At 46.2% G+C, this 17,020-nt stretch overlaps 2 protein-coding genes across 2 annotated transcripts; one reads left to right on the plus strand and one right to left on the minus strand.

The window, feature by feature from the left end:
* The first annotated feature begins 7,005 nt into the window (after positions 1-7,005).
* LOC119108091 (pyrroline-5-carboxylate reductase 3-like) lies at positions 7,006-10,455 on the plus strand. Its single transcript, XM_037231667.1, has 2 exons — positions 7,006-7,051; positions 9,042-10,455. Exon 2 carries the CDS (start codon positions 9,061-9,063, stop codon positions 10,453-10,455), a length of 1,395 nt encoding a protein of 464 aa, XP_037087562.1. The 5' UTR covers positions 7,006-7,051; positions 9,042-9,060.
* A 1,340-nt stretch (positions 10,456-11,795) lies between these two features.
* LOC119107767 (uncharacterized) lies at positions 11,796-15,444 on the minus strand. Its single transcript, XM_037231315.1, has 3 exons — positions 15,142-15,444; positions 13,192-13,335; positions 11,796-11,958 (listed from the first exon to the last, which is right to left on the minus strand). The coding sequence occupies exons 1-3, from the start codon at positions 15,277-15,279 to the stop codon at positions 11,887-11,889; spliced, it is 354 nt and encodes a 117-aa protein (XP_037087210.1). The 5' UTR covers positions 15,280-15,444; the 3' UTR covers positions 11,796-11,886.
* Positions 15,445-17,020: the final 1,576 nt, after the last annotated feature.

Raw genomic sequence — 17,020 nt, forward strand, 5'->3', positions numbered from 1 at the left:
AACTTTAGCGAACAAACTTAATCATGCCAGCGTTTCAGAAATATTTACAATCACGCACGGAGGCTTCCATCATGTACGCCTGATAGCGCTGTCTGAGGGCTATCGACCGAGGGAGCCACCAAACGCCCGAGATAGTGGTGTCTTGTGCTCGTATTATCAAAAATCGCATATCCAGCGGTCATAACATCAAACCGTGGTCATTGGCAGAACTCACAGCATCCAAGCTTGCTACATCCGAAGTCGTAAGATCTTATGTTCAAATATCCAGCAATCGTGACATCCAATTAATTAGCTTTTCACTCCTGCCGCTAGACGTTAGTATGGCGTCATATTCTTTCCATTCTTACTGCTCGGTGACAGAATGGTGGGCATAAAAGATAACTTGCTTGGGTTGTGTATTTCCACCCCAAAGTTTCGGATTTCTGGTGGGGGGGTCAATTTGACCCCTTGAGGTATAGAAAAGGAAAACTAAGAGCTAGGGAAACCAAGGTCACAGGGTGGGTTGGTATGGCATGTAAACTGGCTTCTGTCAAAATTCGAGATCCATGCATTATGACCTTTGGGTAAATAAGATCAGAGTCAAACTCAATTTTGGTGCCAAAAGTGCCCTCATATCTCTGCAATAGCCTGAACCTAGGTGCCGTTCTAAGCAAAATGTAACTATGTTCATGTTATACTAGTGGTCTTGCCTTACCTTTAGAAGGTCATGGGGACCAAAGGCCTGCCAGATTGTTTAGATTATCAAATTTCAAAGCATTAATGATAATGATACGCGGTAAGTTCCCAGACACAAAATGTTCATTGAGGTCATTTAGGTAATGAACTACTCTGATCATTAAAAGGTCGATGAGAGATGTCTCTTGTTATCGCTGTTATCAAAAATTCGAAAAGAGCATCAGAAGCTACTCCATGAAGCAAACCCAGTAAAAAAGGTTTAATTTTGACCTAGGTCTGGCACCATACCTCACCTGTTTCCTATGGATCTAACCTATGGATCCCGAACAGCCCCTCAGCTCGTGCCCTACACCGCAAGCTGGCCCACTCCTCGCTGCCGACCTTAGCCGGTGGCAGGGTTAATTGTCGCCGATACGCCGCCCAGCCGGTTCGCTTTGATTGATTTATGGCCAGCGGTACGCCGCCTTGCGTCCGTCCACAGTCGGTCCGATAGCTGCCCCACAGACGACGGCATTAGCGTCAAGCACCACACTCTTGCTCATTTATCCAGGCCGGGCCACGGTGTGTTTTCGGGGTCTGGTGGTTTTTAGGTGTTTCCGGTGTAACATAAGGCCGTTTTCAGCCATCCCTCCCCACTGTCATGCACTGCCATCCTTGGCAACCTCCTCCCTTCTCCGCAGGTAACTCTGTCTTAAACGTAACGTCTCAAAGTGATAACGTCTGCCTGACCCCTACCTGAGCTGGAGGTGCGAAACAAAGACGGATGTATTGCTTGCCATGAAAGCACGCTAACAGCATACAACTTTTTGGCTTTGAAACAACCTCGTTTCTGTCACTCACTCTGCCGATCTAACAAACACCTCCCTTTATTTAAGTGGCTTGTCTGAGGCGTTCGTGCCAAGCGCACCTGATCAAACCGCGTCTCTCGACGGACCCCATTGCCTCTCAATGCGAAAGAAGCCTCATTTCTGGTGTACATAGCTCTCACTCTGCTGCCATGCAGCGCGGTCATCATCAAGGTTTTACCTGATCCGCAAAACAGACCCACAGTTTAACATTCAGCATTCGTGTACCGGGCGACGAGGGCTATTTGGTCTTTCAACGCACGTTCTCCTCCATTTCAGTTCCCTTCACATCCACTTACGACACACGCATCGGTCGGGTGATTCTGTATTTCAAATCATCATCTGACAGAGTAAGTAGGCTCGCACGACCTCCCCGCTGTAGTACTCAGCGGCAAGTGCCCGTCTCGCGGGCCACGATGCCCCGGCCGGCTACGAAACATACGACTGGCTGCGTGACTAAGAAGTGCGGGCCGAGGGGTGACTGCCAGCAAACGCAGATTTCAAGCGTCGTGCAGTACGCAACAGACAGATAGCCGAAGTGAATTCCCTTCGTTGTTCGTTTTAATACAGGGACGTTGCCGAAATCTCAATGCATCTATATCTCTATTCTCGTTTTTCTCCAAGGAATAAGCCTATTACCACTTCCTTTTCTATGTGAACGATATTCATCACAACTACACTTGACAACTTAAATACACTCTTCGATGAGGCATTGTTGGTACATTATGATATATCATTGCACCTTGCACAACATTGAGAGCCAATCGACGGCCGTTATATCTGAAAATCGCGATCACGAACGCCTGATATAAACGACTTTACAACTACATCTTTACTGGCCTGAATCAGTGCACGGCTTATGGAGTGGCAGGGTTTGAAGGACTTTATTGCGACGTCATGAATGCCAAGGTGATCTAGAAATACGCTCCTCGAAAAAGACTCCTTATATTTGCGGGCATGCAGTTCAGAAACTAGAGGGGTTTGTGGCCTTAATATGGGCGGGGCTGTTAACTACACAGACTGGTCTTTAAGATGACTTTTCTGTTCAAACCCTAAACGAATGTGGAGCACCGTCTAACATATGTTTCACAGAGTAAACATGAACGCGTTTCGCGGTCAGCCATGATATCGCGCTGAGGATGCGGGTCGTCGAATCACGTCGGGCACTGCACATCAATGCCGATATTCACCCAAGCCACAAAGGACCCCTCATGTAGTTTTGAGCGAACTGGGTTTGTGGAATGTGCCTCATTGTACGGTGACTTAGGTCACCGAACGCAAAAAAAGAGGAAGAAAAAACTGCAACAATCATCGCTGAAGCAAAAATCACATCTACACTTCCAGTTTCAAACTATTTTTTTTCAGACAAATAGGGCCATATGGGTAGCGATTTGGAAGGGCCAGGTCTCCATCTAAAACTGAGGGTACGAAAAGCCTCTACAAGTGGCCAGACAACTTCGGTGGCGTCCTAGCGAAGGCCCAAGAGTGGGACAAACTTTCCCTATTTCTTTCTCAAACTTCATGGACTATTTAAGCCGCCGTCATTGTTGGCATCTCCATATTACATATCTGACGACCCGAAAAGCAACGCTGTAAGGCACCTCAAATTCGTGGCGAAGCAGGATCTTGAGGATACACGATGCACTCAATTTTCATACCACGCAGAGTTGCGACGTAAATTGCAGCTTTCCCACTCAGCCCCACGTTGTAATACTTGTTTCCGCCTCTGGGTATAACCCGGATGAGCGGCAAATGTATGATACACGAAGTGTGTGAAGTGTGTTGATATATATATATATATATATATATAGATATATATATATATCTATATCTCTCTCTCTCTCCTCTCTCTCTCTCTCTCTCTCTCGTCTCTCTCTCTCCCCCCACCGCTCTCTCTCATCTCCTCTCTCATCTCTCTCTCTCTCATCTCTCTCTCTTCTCCTCTCTCTCTCTCTAGTTCTCTCTCTCTCATCTCCTCTCTCTTACTCTCTCGCTCACTCTCTCTCTCTCCTCCTCTCTCTCTTCTCTCTCTCTCTCTCTCTCTCTCTCTTCTCTCTCTCTCTCTCTCTCTCTCTCTCTCTATCTTCTCTCCCTCTCCTTCTGTTTTCCTCCTCTATCATCTCTCTCTCTCTCTTCTCTCTCTATCTCTCTCTATCTCATCTCCTCTCTCTCCCTCTCTCTCTCTCTCTCTCTCTCTCCTCTCTCTCTTATCTCTCTGTCTCTCTCTCGCCCTCTCTCTCTAACTCTCTCTCTCTCTCTATCTCTCTCTCTCTATCTATCTCTTCTCTCTCTCTCTCTATCTCTCTCTCTCTCTCTCTCTCTCTCTCTCTCTCTCTATCTCATTTTATCTCTCTCTCTCTATCTCTCTCTTCTCTCTCTTCTCTCTCTCTCTCACTCTCTCTCTCTCTTCTCTTCTCTCTCTCATGCAAATGAATATATATATATATATTATATATATATATATATATATATTATATATATATATCGCATGCAAGTGTTCTCTAAGACCATGGCGTAGGTGCGTTTAATAAGCTTTTTCTGCGCTTGCTCTAGTTTTCTGGAGGGAAGCTCATTCTTGAGGCTGGCGCAATGAAACACTCACCGGAACTGAACAAGCAAACCAACCCCTCAGCCACCCCTTCACCTTATTTAGAGACAAGCGATACCATCAGTGGACTGTATATCTTTACAATTCAGCATTGTTTGCCGCCTCAATCCCTATGCTCCTAAAAATGCCGACTACCTTATTTAGACACTGGGCTATTTGACGATTTAAACTGATCTTGGTTATGCCTAATCACTATGCCTTACTGGTTATACCTTACTGTAACATGTAATCACATATTCGTCGCTTGTATGCCGTATGTGTGTACCCTTTGTAAATGGAATATGTAACTCCGAAACATCAACCCAACCAATAAATGCCCAAAAATCGGTGAATTACTTTTAGTCTCAATAATGGACAGACAACCCGTAATCAGAAAACTAGAGCAAGCGCCAGAAAAAGCTTATTAAATGCACCTACGCCAAGGTTTTTACCAACGCGTTTATAGAACACTACTTGATGCCTACATATACCAATATATATATATATATATATATATATATATATATATATATATATATATATATATATATATATATATATATATATATATATATATATACACGTAACGGAGGATTTAGGAAGCAGGTTTTCTTTTGAACCTTGCTGGCTGTCCATCGCAACACAGTCAGCGTTGATGTCCTTGGTAGTTTGTTCAAGGCTTCATACTATGCACTCATCGTTTTTGGAGTGCCGATGGAGAATGTTGCCAAAGTTATTTATTCAACGTTTCGATCAGTTCCATAATCATTTTCCAGCAAGAACAGTACATTTCAAACATATAGCTGCAATCACAGTACAAATACTAAAGTTTTTATCGTATTGCCATGAAACGCGCCGTCGAGACCTTTGCAAAATAATGTTTACATGCTGGATGCTCTAATTCCAAACACACTTGCATCAACCACATTCAAATGTCACTTGTCCGGTAGGGTTGCATTAGGGAAGGGGGGGGGGGGAGAAGTCGCATCAGTTGCATGTCGTTAGGTGGTTAGCTGTGTGAGTGGTTTGTTTTCTATGTTGATAGACACCATGTCTCTGATGCATGATGTTTCAAATGTCACGAGGCCCATATGGTCTATGGTCTGCGCAGCATGGTAGTGCTCATGAATGACCATACTTCAGGTGAGTGGGATGTTGCAGTGTGTCCGCGCACGTGTTTTCGCTGACCCCTCTGTTTATGTTATTTGTTTCCACCTCTTTCAATTCCTCTCCTTTTTGTTTTCGGTTGGGGCACATGTCACAGTGAAGTATGTCAATCGAGCAGGAGGTTAACGACTAGCATTATATCGCTTCCTAGCCTCAGCATAGGGGATTTCATGCTCGACTTTTAGGGTACATAAGTCTTTTTCTTGGTCAACACAGGACACTCATGTGACAGACAAGTGTGTCCTGCCACGCCACAACTCATGCACTTCGCCTCATATTACCCTCATGCACATGCTCACCACACTTCAGACATGTTCGGTCGTTTGTGCATCTTCCCTCAGGGTGCCCATATTTACCACATCTGTAGCAAGTTAATGGGTTGGGCACATGCTTTTTGACATGGTAGGTTATGTAGTCCAGTTCAAGTTTGGGGGGGGGGGCAAGTTGGCACACCAAGGGTGAGAAGTATGGTAGGGGTATTCTCGACCCTTCCTCCCATCTTCTTTGTAAACCTCTGCTCCCACCACACCAATTTTCTTAAACCAGTGAACGATCTCATCCTCAGGAAGGTCCATTAGGTCATAGCCATGTATAGTGCCTTTGCTAATGTTAAGTTTGGGGTCACGGTAGACCTCACACTCCTCTCCCACCAGTGATGATGCCTTCAGAAGCTTTTCAGTTTGGTTCTGTTCTTTTGTTTTTGTTGTTCTTATCAGGAGGCTTCCATCCCGGAGGAGGCTAGCCTTCTCTACCTTGGTCTGTGTACCAATAATATTCCGAAGTCCTGCCTGAATCCATGGCCATCCCTTGGATCTCATAGGCTTTCCACATTCCAAGGTCACTCTCAGGTATGAACCGGCATTGCGGTCCACAACGTCATTCCAGAAGTTCTCCACCACATCTTCGGCTTGGGATCGCTTCCCAGGTCGACTATGCACTACCACATCTCCATTAAGTCGGTCAGCGTCAATTCCCACCTCTAACCCAGATCTAGATTTGGAAAATTTTATTAGTCTGTCATTGGGCAGTAGACACTTGAAAAACACAATCACAAACACAATCGAAAGAATCCGCTGACTGATGATCTCGCCGACAGCCTCCAGGGCACGTCCCCCCTGAATCGCTGCAGATCCCACAATGACGTTTCCTAACCACCTCCACCATGCTCCCCGCTGACCACCAACCGACCGACCTTGCCCCGGCCTAGGAGCAACTCGTACTCAAATGGGAATTGGTATCCCAAAATGGTGAAGGTTTTCTACTCCCATCGAATGAGAAGAAATTCACGACATTCACCTCTAAACAGCCTTATTTCCTCTTTCAGCACTGGGCCACCGGGCTGCTTTGTTTAGCAGCTATAAGTACTAAACATCACCACTTTTGGTGCGAATCGGTACTAAACCCCTCAGGCCCTAGCTAAAATCCGTTCCCCTCTTAACGAAGATCTGTACTAACTAGGCCCGAGGACGTGTTGACCGGCCGGATAGAGACTGCCCGCCACCTGGTGGTAGCCAAGGCAAAAGCAGCACCTCATCAAGAACTTCGCTCATATTTGTAAATGTAGCAGCTTTAAATACTTTTTTATATAGGTTCTGAAACATGTGAAGTCCAAAGTTTAATCCACAGCTTGATTTGACAAAATACAAACGATCAAAATATGGTCACTAGGTTCGCAAAGCAATCTTTAGATATCGCTGCGTGATGTGCCAGAAATAGCGTGAACCGTTTCTGCCCAACATCAACAGAATTGGTAGGAATATAGTGCTACTATTAGTAGGTAAGAATTATACGGGTTGACTTTCTTTTGCAAAAAATCACATCTGGGCATGATGTATCGTGTAATCGTTATAGAAAACCTTGTCGGGACTAGATCAGCGAGAGTAACGACTTTGTTCGCTCTTGTGAAGGCTTTAGCGAAATGGCGGCCAAGATGGCTGCGACCAAAACTTGGACAATAGCTGGTAGATTTTTAGTAATTCCGGAGTAAATTTGAATCGCATGTAGGAGTCAAGATTGGGGTGCACGATTGGTGCATGCCGCATGAATGCGGATGTTGATTGGGGTCGGGTCCTTTTCCATATCTCATTGAATGATAACTTTCCAAGCAGACATTTAACATTCAGTGTCCAAAGTTGATGACACCATGAGAAACAGAGCGTTGTAACACACATGGTGGCTTAATGTTTGAGAGGCAGATCAACTTAACATTTTAGGTACGTGCATACCTACCTAGGTGGCATGCTTTTTAAGATGGGTCCAATTAGGGAAGCAAAACCAACAGCTACCAGCATGTGTTGTCCGATGGGTCAAGAAGTGCATGTACCAATGGTGAACTGTCCCTCTCTATGTACATGGTGATTGGTGGGAAACACAACTTGGTTTTTATGTGATGGTCAGGTGCATCTGCAGTATGTTGGGGTAGTAATGACATCAGCTTTGTGCTCAAATTCATATCATTTTTTTTGCAAGAGTGTTGCATTGCTTAGACTGGTGAGAAGGTTTTAAAGATGGTAGGAAAATTCCCACTTTTGATTTTACATGTCATTTAACTGTTTGGCTTCAACTAAGAATTTGAACACAAGAGAGAAAGGTCTAGACAATAGGGACTATGAGCACTGTGAAATTGTGTTGGATTTTAATTATTCAAGATCATTTTATGAGAATGTAATGGTAAGGTAGTGAGTGCTTATGTGTCATAGCCAGGAGGACCTGGCCTCATTCCTGGTTGAGCCATGGTCCCTAAACATTAAGATTGCTATTGCAGGTAGTAGTTAGTAGCAGTCTAAAGGGGTGTGCAGTAGTGTGCATCACAGTTTGTTTTTAAGACAAAATGTTTTATTATGCTCATCACTAGGCCAAGTGACTGAAAGGTTATATGAATTCCCTTACTAAAACAAAATGCAGTCTTCAACTTTTATTTCAGCTGCAAATAGGTTTGAACCTTTCTAGCTACCCACACCAATGCCTCTAGTCAGTAATCTTGTAATAAGTAGTGTCAGAATGCATGCAGATTAAGAACTTTGAGATTGTTGTCAATTCTGTAGTGCAAAGCACATAGGTTCATCATAAATGAAGCAAATTATCCACTATGTATCCAGTTCTTTGATGTCAATAGGATAATGGATATCTTAGGGATGTGATAGCCAATATATTTTTGCATGTTGGATGCTCCAAATCAGCTAGCTGTGTTTGCATCTTACAGATGGACAGCATTATATTGGCTGAATCTGTGGAAGGTACGCAGTAATGCCACTGAACATTTCAGCCCCCGCCCCCCCTGAAGAAGGTCAACCATTAAACCTCTACCACCTCCATCTCTCTCTTTGGGGAGTGAACTGAGTTTGTGTACAAAATTGTGCATTGCCTTTGTAATATGGGTTGCATCAAAGCTGAGATAAAAGTTTTCCTTTGACAGTATGTTCTTTGTTTAGAAATTGCTTGATTTTGAAAGAGCTTTTGCCTCTTCACAATGCTGTAACATTTATGCTGCCTGATAGCAATCCCTTTTGACATGTTTGGTTCATAGCTCTTGGCTCTCTTCATCCTTGCATTATGTTTAATATTTGATAATATCCAAGTCCTTGGGCTGTGGTTTTGTGACTCTAGTTTTTAAATTTCTTGCAATTGACCAGCCCAACAGGCCATGTAAATGTTTGTTTATAAAACTGTATTTTTTGTGTTGCCATCACTGGGATTGGTCTGCAAAGGTATGACATTATGAAATACAATGTCCACATTCACTCCACTTGTATTCCATCCACTTACAGATTCTCAAGTAACTAGACTATGGCAGAACTACCTGCACCGACGGAGCTGCTGGTGCAGGTGCAGAAGGATCCCAACCGGGAGGGTGAGACAGTGATCCAGGTGGTACGGCATGCAGAGGGACCACGGCCCACTGACGACGAGGACGACACGGGCGGGGAGGAGCCCGTTGCCCGCGAGCCGACTGAGAGCTCCAAGAAGATCTACCTGCAGCGCTACCGCTCTGCCTGGGAGGAGGTGCCCGCATTCCGCGACTGGCTGATGCCTGTACCCGACGACCCGTTCTCCGCGGCCTGCGCCTCCTGCGAGTGCTCGATGAAGGCCCACCGCCAGCTGCTGATCGAGCACTGCAAGAGCAAAAAGCACCAGCGCCAACTGGGCCACCGCAATCCGCTGTACACACCCGGGCCGGCGGCACGGCGCGGCAAGAAGCGCGCGCCCGCCTCGTCGCCCACGCCCTACCGGCGGATTATGAAGCAGCTGAAGCCGGAGCGCGATGAGCTCGAGGTATCCTACAACGACTCAAGCCGCGTCACGTACGCCATCGGACTGGGCGCACAGCGCGTCGGCTTCATCGGCTCGGGGAGCGTGGCGCGCGCTATCGCCAAGGGCATGCTGGACAAGGGCCTGGTCGTACCAGCCAAGGTGATGGTGAGTGCGCCCAGCGACCGCAACTTCGAGACCTGGAAGAAATGGGGCTGCCGCACCACGATCAGCAACGACAGCGTGATCCGCACGTGCGAGATTGTGTTCCTGGCAGTGAAGGCGTCGGTGCTGGAGCCGCTGGTGGCGGAGCTGGGTGTGATTGGTGAGGACAAGTCGCGCTGCTTCATCTCGCTGGTGTCGGGCGTGAGCCGCGAGCGCGTGGCCGCGCTGCTGGCCGGCCGGCGTGAGCTGCAGACCGAGATGGCAGAGCTACACGTGGTGCGTTGCCAGCCGAGCACGCCGCTCATGATCGGCGAGGGCTGCTGCTCGTACTCGGCCGCCGCCGACCTGCCGCACCACTGGCTGCTCGCCGTCGAGACCATCTTCTCGGCGCTCGGCATGTGCTATAAGGTGGAGGAGGGCCTGATGGACGCGCTCGCCGGCGCCTTTAGCAGCGGGCCCGCCTTCGCATACTCGTTCGTCGAGGCGCTGGCGGCCGGCGCCGTCAATATGGGCGTACCGTGGCACCTAGCGCGCCCCATGGCCGCGCAGACGGTACTGGGTGCGGCACGCATGCTCATGGAGACCGGCTGTACGGCGTCCGAGCTGCGCGACGAGGCCTCGCCGCCCGGCGGCACCACCTCGGCCGGCCTCATGACGCTGGAGAAGGAGGGGCTCAAGTACGCCGTGATGGCGGCCGTGCGCGCCGCCACCGAGCGCTCCCGCCAACTCGGCCGCGACGAGGGCCTTGCCGGCGACCCGCTGCAGTGAGCCGGTCGCGCGCGCCGCCCGGTCCGCCCCCACGGGCAGCGGTGTCATGGACGATGTACGCACCGGATGCCGAGGGCTGTAACTCACAGCAAGGCGTGATACATTAAGGGCGGTGCACCGGCGGAAAAGTGGGGTCCCGAGAGTGTGTTCGTTTGCGTAGCGTGTTGTGTGCGGGATAAGCATTCAAGGTCAGTCGTGCTGCCATTGTTGTTTCGTGTTGCTGTCTTCGCTCAGCTTCATGGCAGAAATCCGCGGGTGTCCTATGCGTTTGGTACGCGTTTGGATGTCGGTCGTGTGTGGTGCTGTCGTTTCTTCACCCATTTTGTCGATGTAAGGGCTGGGATGCTGCCCGTGTCTGCAATGCAATAGGATCGCATCGACCCATCCCGTTCTGAACGGACCTGCGCTTATGAACACCACCACCATCGTACTAGAGCTCCTATACATATTGCACATATTCGTTAATGTGGTACTGCCGACTTAAAGCCGTGCAAGCACGCCTGCATTTTGAAACTACGCTTCTGTAACCATAATGGAACCTTGACAGCGATAGAGGTGAAACCCCCGATTTTTGTTCGGATTATCCAACCCGTTAATTGATTTCATTCCGCCCTCGAATGGCTCGCCAATAAAAACCACCCGAGCATTTCGGTACCATGACACCGCGGATGTAGGTGAATATGCTACTCATGACGAGATCGCGCGCCTCACGCTCCATACGTCACCTAACCAAAGTTATCGATTTAAGACGGCCCGAACCCTAACGCTTAACAGCTGTCTTTTTGTAACCAGTGATTGTACTGCCACGAAATTTCCCGCGACAGTTCTTACAAATTGTACCCATAACCTACTTGACTGCATCCAATGTCTTCTCAAAATAGTTATCCCGGTATCTGCAGGCAATGTCAATGGCACGCATGACCAATATTCCAGCACTTATGTGGTAAATTGATGTACCGACTCCCAACATAAGCGGACTCCCGTCTGCCATGTTCATGAAGTGAACCGACTATTATCACTGACGTCATACCCACATGGGCTCGACCTCAACGGGGGGATGGGCTCTTCTCGCCACGTTATCATCTGCATTGTGCCTCCCATGACATCGGTCGGCGCCTTGGTCGTCACACGACGTGCAAGGTGCCTTACCGATGCGCTAAGCTTCCTTCGTTTGACTAGCTGTAACATGTGGATGGCTGAAAAAGGGCGACTGACGAGATCATGCCGGTGTATCGGAGCCGCATGTTGTCGCCGCGATTCAAAACTTGTTCGTTATCAGGTATCTCGCAGAAGCACACGAGGAACCAATACTTCTTCGGCTGCTAGCGATTGGCAGGTAGTTGCGTCTATTAGTTTATTTTACTGCGTCGCACGTGTTCACACTATTCACAACTGCTCCACCCACACTCGGGGACCAGTACTGTCCAACCATTAGCGATACGTCTTCCATAGCCGGTCCTTGTAGGCCACCTGCCCCGTGCTGTATTTCTTCTCTAACCGCTCCTGAAAAAAAAATGAGGCTTATGAGAACATCGCAAGTTTCATTTCGTCACAGGTTTTAAAATGTCCCAAATGAGAAGTTTACTTCTTTAGAAGACGAGCTTAGAGCGCAGCCAGCAGTGTATAAACAGGCCTTTAGTCCTGAGTAAACTCAAATGCAATACGCCCCCCGCTCAGGAGAGTGGAAGTCATAAGCGAGGGAGTGCAACGGCTCAGACAGGGCATCAGACAAATATTCTGCTCTCGGCATCCAAAATTAATCCATTATGCATAAAGCACCACCATTATGCATAAAGGTATGATGAATGACGTCATACACCAAGGCAATGGTCTGGCAATGTAACTGTTCACTTGGTAATGGTACCACAAGCAAATGATCACCTGCTCTCAGATATAGCTTAAAAGGACTGCTCCACATATGAAGATACTGAGGCAACGATCAGACATGGCGGGAAAAGCTCATGTAACTTAAGGTATACTTGTAAGTGGAAAAGTGTAAGTAACTCAAGCGGCATTCTTGCATACGTTTCATGATAACAGGGTTTTTTTTACTTCAGTTCACATTTTTTGTCACACGCCATTCTTAAGTCATTCGATCACCAGTCTCACATCTGTCATGATAGGTAGTTGCCAAAATGCCTGTTATTCATTACGAAACGCGGTTCGTGACCGGGACATGCAATGGGCAGCTCAGTCTGTCCGTCTTCTGCCATTGGAGGGACATTGTTGCTGAATCATTGCAAATATGAATGTCTCAGTGGCCATATCTAAGTGACCATGTACATAAAGCAAACAATGAGGTGGCGATACTCGCGTCACGTTTCCATGACACACAGGTCTGAGCAATATTTAAATAGGCAGCATGAAAAGGCTACACACATTTGCCTGTGTCAAGCTAAGGAACGCGAAGGACTAAAGTCTTAAAAAAGCATGGCTGTAAACTGCACTCAGCAGGCAGTGCTCTTGCAAATGACTATCTCAGTTCAAAACAGCGCGGAAGCAGCATACTTTCTTTCACGCCAGCAAACCATCTTCACGTCACAACTTTCACGCCAGCAAACCATCTTCACGTCACAACTTTCACGTCAGCAAACCATCTTCGCGTCACAACTTCCAAAGTTTCATAACCCTATGACATGCTTGCTCCTTTGCCTCAACAAGCCAGGACCAAGCATAACATGGGCATGAAGCTCTATGTCAACGTGACTGAGCCTGGTGCCAGCCTGCCGGACTCACCCGATCCCACCACATCAGATGGCAGAACAGCAGGATGGGGATGGCGGTGATACCGACGCCGCGGAAGAAGTTGCCCAGCGTCGGCCGGAACGTATCATACTGCGTCACGCGCATCGACATGAACCGCTGAATGGCCGGGTCAAACTGGAACACAAAAGGCCACCTGGTGGATGCAGCACACTCCAGACAGCATGGCCCGCTCTTCTTAGTGTAGGCTGCAGTCCAGCAGTCCACTCCAAAGATAGCACCTCACTATATGGGTGAAGCTCCTGCTTCTCAAGGTTTAACAACAAAGTTAACACCTTTGTGCTCAAATGGAAGCAAAAGTATCAGCACACTTTTGTTTTACTGGCTAGTCTATCTAATCTTTCCTATCCTATCCCCATCAGCTCAAACAGTAAGTATGAGTTACATATGTGTCACAGTGCTGTTACAAGGCACATTACTTCAAATTGGTTTTCCACAAACCCTTAATTTTCTATGAAGAGAGTGTAAAGACAGTTTCAAAGGGCTACACATCAGGTTAGAATTTGTGGACAGCACTTTGTAAACATTAACCCAATGGTCAATCGCTCTGATTATGTGCCTTCAAATGCATATGATGTACCACACCAACACCTCACCCATAAACAATCAGTCCGGGGACAGAACGGAAATAATTAGCTACTCCTCTAAAACACACACCCATGTCATGTATACAAGCATGGATATATACCTGCCAAGAGACTAGACCTGATGTAAATTGTTACATCTTACAGTTCTCGTTCCATTGCAATTCATTCAAATGCATCTATGCTGTTCATTGAACAATATGCGAAGCTTTCCAATGCAACTATGGGTCTACTATCTAATACACGCTACTTTTAAAATTCACCTGCCTAATACATACTACACTCACCCCATGGATTTGCTGAAACTCAATAAAATATTTGTGGTTTAACACATTCCTATACCCATCTCCAATATTCCTTTCACAGGTAGTTTTGTGGTCCAAAGGGCTTTCTCATGCACAAAACTGTTTATGCTTAAGGGGGCGACATGACTCTCATCCTGAAAAAGCTAGCAGACAACACCAAGAATCTACCTCAAACCTGGTGTCTCTGGTTTCCAGCAACCTCAACCATCAATTTGCCTGTATCAAAGTCATTTCAGGGAAGTGTCACTAAAATAATAACATGCTGTAAAATATATATTTTGCTTAATATTACTCAAAATAGTTGTCATCCCATGAGGGCTTTTCAACACTGACATGAGTAAATGTGTATGTGCATGAATTGATACATGCAATAGCTACATTGCTCCACTGAGATTCTGAGCAGAGCTGTGATGTTGTGGCTCAAACAGGATTTGATCCTGCATGGTTGGTCAATGCAGCATAACCATGGTGCTTGAGAAGCTTCAGAATCATGGCTGGGAACATGCACTTGGCCCCAGCCAGCAGCTGGTCTACAAAAAGTGCTCTTGTAAGCATAGTGCTTTAGTTAGGCTGCAAGTTGTCTGTAGGATGACCATCACATGGTAATATGTTTGTCTTACAAATACCTCTTGATCTCAAGACCATTATCCAACCAGGCATATAAATGCTAGAATTCCAGTATGATTGGTAGGCCGCACTGCAAGCAGATGCTTTCACGCCCATTCGAGCCACAAAACTAGATGCACCTACTTTTCCAGAATTCCCAGGGGGAGAATGACTTTTCTCACACCACACCACTAACTTCACTTCATGTTCAGCTGACCTAGAATGTTGTGATTTGCAACCACACAGATTCTGACAAAACCCGGTAGGCTGAGTCTAAATGTTTTCTGACTTTTGTCACACTGCATTACCAAAAAATTACAGAATGCTTTTACATGGCGACCAATAATCACTTATTAAAGATGACACATAATGCTCACTAGGAATTCTTCATATCACGCAATGAAATGGTGCAATGCCGTATCGCTCACCACATATCCACCGCCTTGACGACCATGGGGGTTCGATACCAATTTCTGCCATTGGCCTTTCAATTTCATGCGGTGATTACGACGTTCTTCTATCAGCCTTCTTTCCTCCGGGGGTAGATCATATTGACCTGATGACATTTTTAATCGGCGATGCCACACTAGGACTTTGCGATGAGGGATATGCCGCCTTCTCAACCACAGACCGTCCTCGCCATCCGCGTCACAATCCCACTAAATGCGCTGCTAAAAAGTGGCGTAGAAGAAGTCTTGGAGACAAATGCGGCCTGTCTCCGCGTACTTTGAAATGTCCAGCGGGTTTAGCATGAATGCCAGAAAATACACCACGAACGTGGTGCAAACACCATATATGAACTATGGATTGCTCCCAACATTGCACGGCGGAGTGAATGCAAACAGGGGCGGGTCCAGTATGTCGTGAAGGGAGGGGGGGGGGGGGAGCACGCAACATTGCGGTGCCCCCTAGAGTTTGGGGTCTTCTCCAAACAAATTCTGCCATCAATTTTTAAGATAAAAGGGATATGTACATCACATCCCAAGCTTGTTAGCCAAGGTAGTGCCAGCTTTTATCTGTTTTTTTTTGCTATTTTTAGCCCTCGTTTTCTAAGGGCTGCGCAGCATAACATGGGTTCCAACACTTAAACTATTTATTTAAAGCATAATTGTGCGTATATATATATATATATATAAATTTATATGCATATAGATAGATAGATAGATAGATAGATTGATATATATATATATATATATATATATATATATATATATATAAATTTATATGCATATAGATAGATAGATAGATAGATAGATTGATATATATATATATATATATATATATATATATATATATATATATATATATATATACATTCTACATGTATATATAATAGTAAACACGGGACCCCACGCAAACCATATGCACGACCGTAGGGTAGCATGACCTGCAGTCCTCATCCTAATTTCATTCTAGGTGACCGCTCGAGGAAACCCTAGTGTTCCGTTGGGGGTAAAAAATCCCCATGTATGTGCCAAAGGATTGAAAATGAAATGAAATAATGGGATAAGACATGAAGTCTCCAGGAACTTAAGTGCAGGGACAGTTCAGGTGGGATAATCGAAGCGTAAGATTTCAGACCGGTTCATTGGACACCTTAGTGGCGCACATATACAGAAGGTGCACACATCGTTGCGAGGAAAACATGACAGGTAAACACGTTAAGGATACCTAATGTCGAATGAAGTAATCGCACCGCGTGCGTAGTTTGATAGATGCAGCATTGCACAAGAAACGCCAGCTGTAAAGAAGACGTTTTAATGTCAGGAGACAAGTATTCATATATTTAAATTGTTGCGCGCAAATGTCAGCTTTGTTCGGGGCAAGTAAGCATGCATCATCTTGGGACGTCACATGAGCAGCGTTTTTCATGTATAGTACATCCAGAAATGGCGCTATAGTCATTGTCTTGAACACCTTGACCTAATTCTTAGTACTGGTCATCTATTACTTCAAATTTAACCGTCTGTGTTTCGATCAGCTTTCCGCACGTGCTGGATGTCGGGTGTTTCTATGAAACCGTTTTGAAGAACACTCACCCTCATTCAACGATATTCACTACTGGCCACCAAACATTTTTGATGTTAGCTTGCTACTGCTGAAAATCCATCCCATAGTAACCACAATGCTGGTATATAATGCCGGAAGCGATTATTAACTCGAACTTATTTGTTATTTGAACTTGTTTAAACTTATTAACTCGAACTTATGTCTGCTTTATACTGGCAATCGAGCAGTCAAGATTGGCATCCAGAATTGCATACCGCTGGCGTCGATTTCGACAATTATATTTTCGGGCATAGCGCG

The sequence above is a fragment of the Pollicipes pollicipes genome, unplaced genomic scaffold (assembly GCF_011947565.3).
Source record: "Pollicipes pollicipes isolate AB1234 unplaced genomic scaffold, Ppol_2.1 Scaffold_6686;HRSCAF=7923_pilon_pilon_pilon, whole genome shotgun sequence".
Lineage (NCBI taxonomy): Eukaryota > Metazoa > Arthropoda > Thecostraca > Pollicipedomorpha > Pollicipedidae > Pollicipes > Pollicipes pollicipes.

Bases quoted from the DNA above. Each gene is read 5' to 3' on its own strand.
- LOC119108091 (XM_037231667.1), top strand. From the start codon at position 9,061: ATGGCAGAACTACCTGCACCGACGGAGCTGCTGGTGCAGGTGCAGAAG.
- LOC119107767 (XM_037231315.1), bottom strand. From the start codon at position 15,279: ATGTCATCAGGTCAATATGATCTACCCCCGGAGGAAAGAAGGCTGATA. The intron at 13,336-15,141 runs GTGAGCGATACG...TTTGTGTTCCAG, and splicing joins GTCAAGGCGGTGGATATGTG to TTTGACCCGGCCATTCAGCG. The intron at 11,959-13,191 runs GTGAGTCCGGCA...TTTTTTTTTCAG, and splicing joins ATCTGATGTGGTGGGATCGG to GAGCGGTTAGAGAAGAAATA.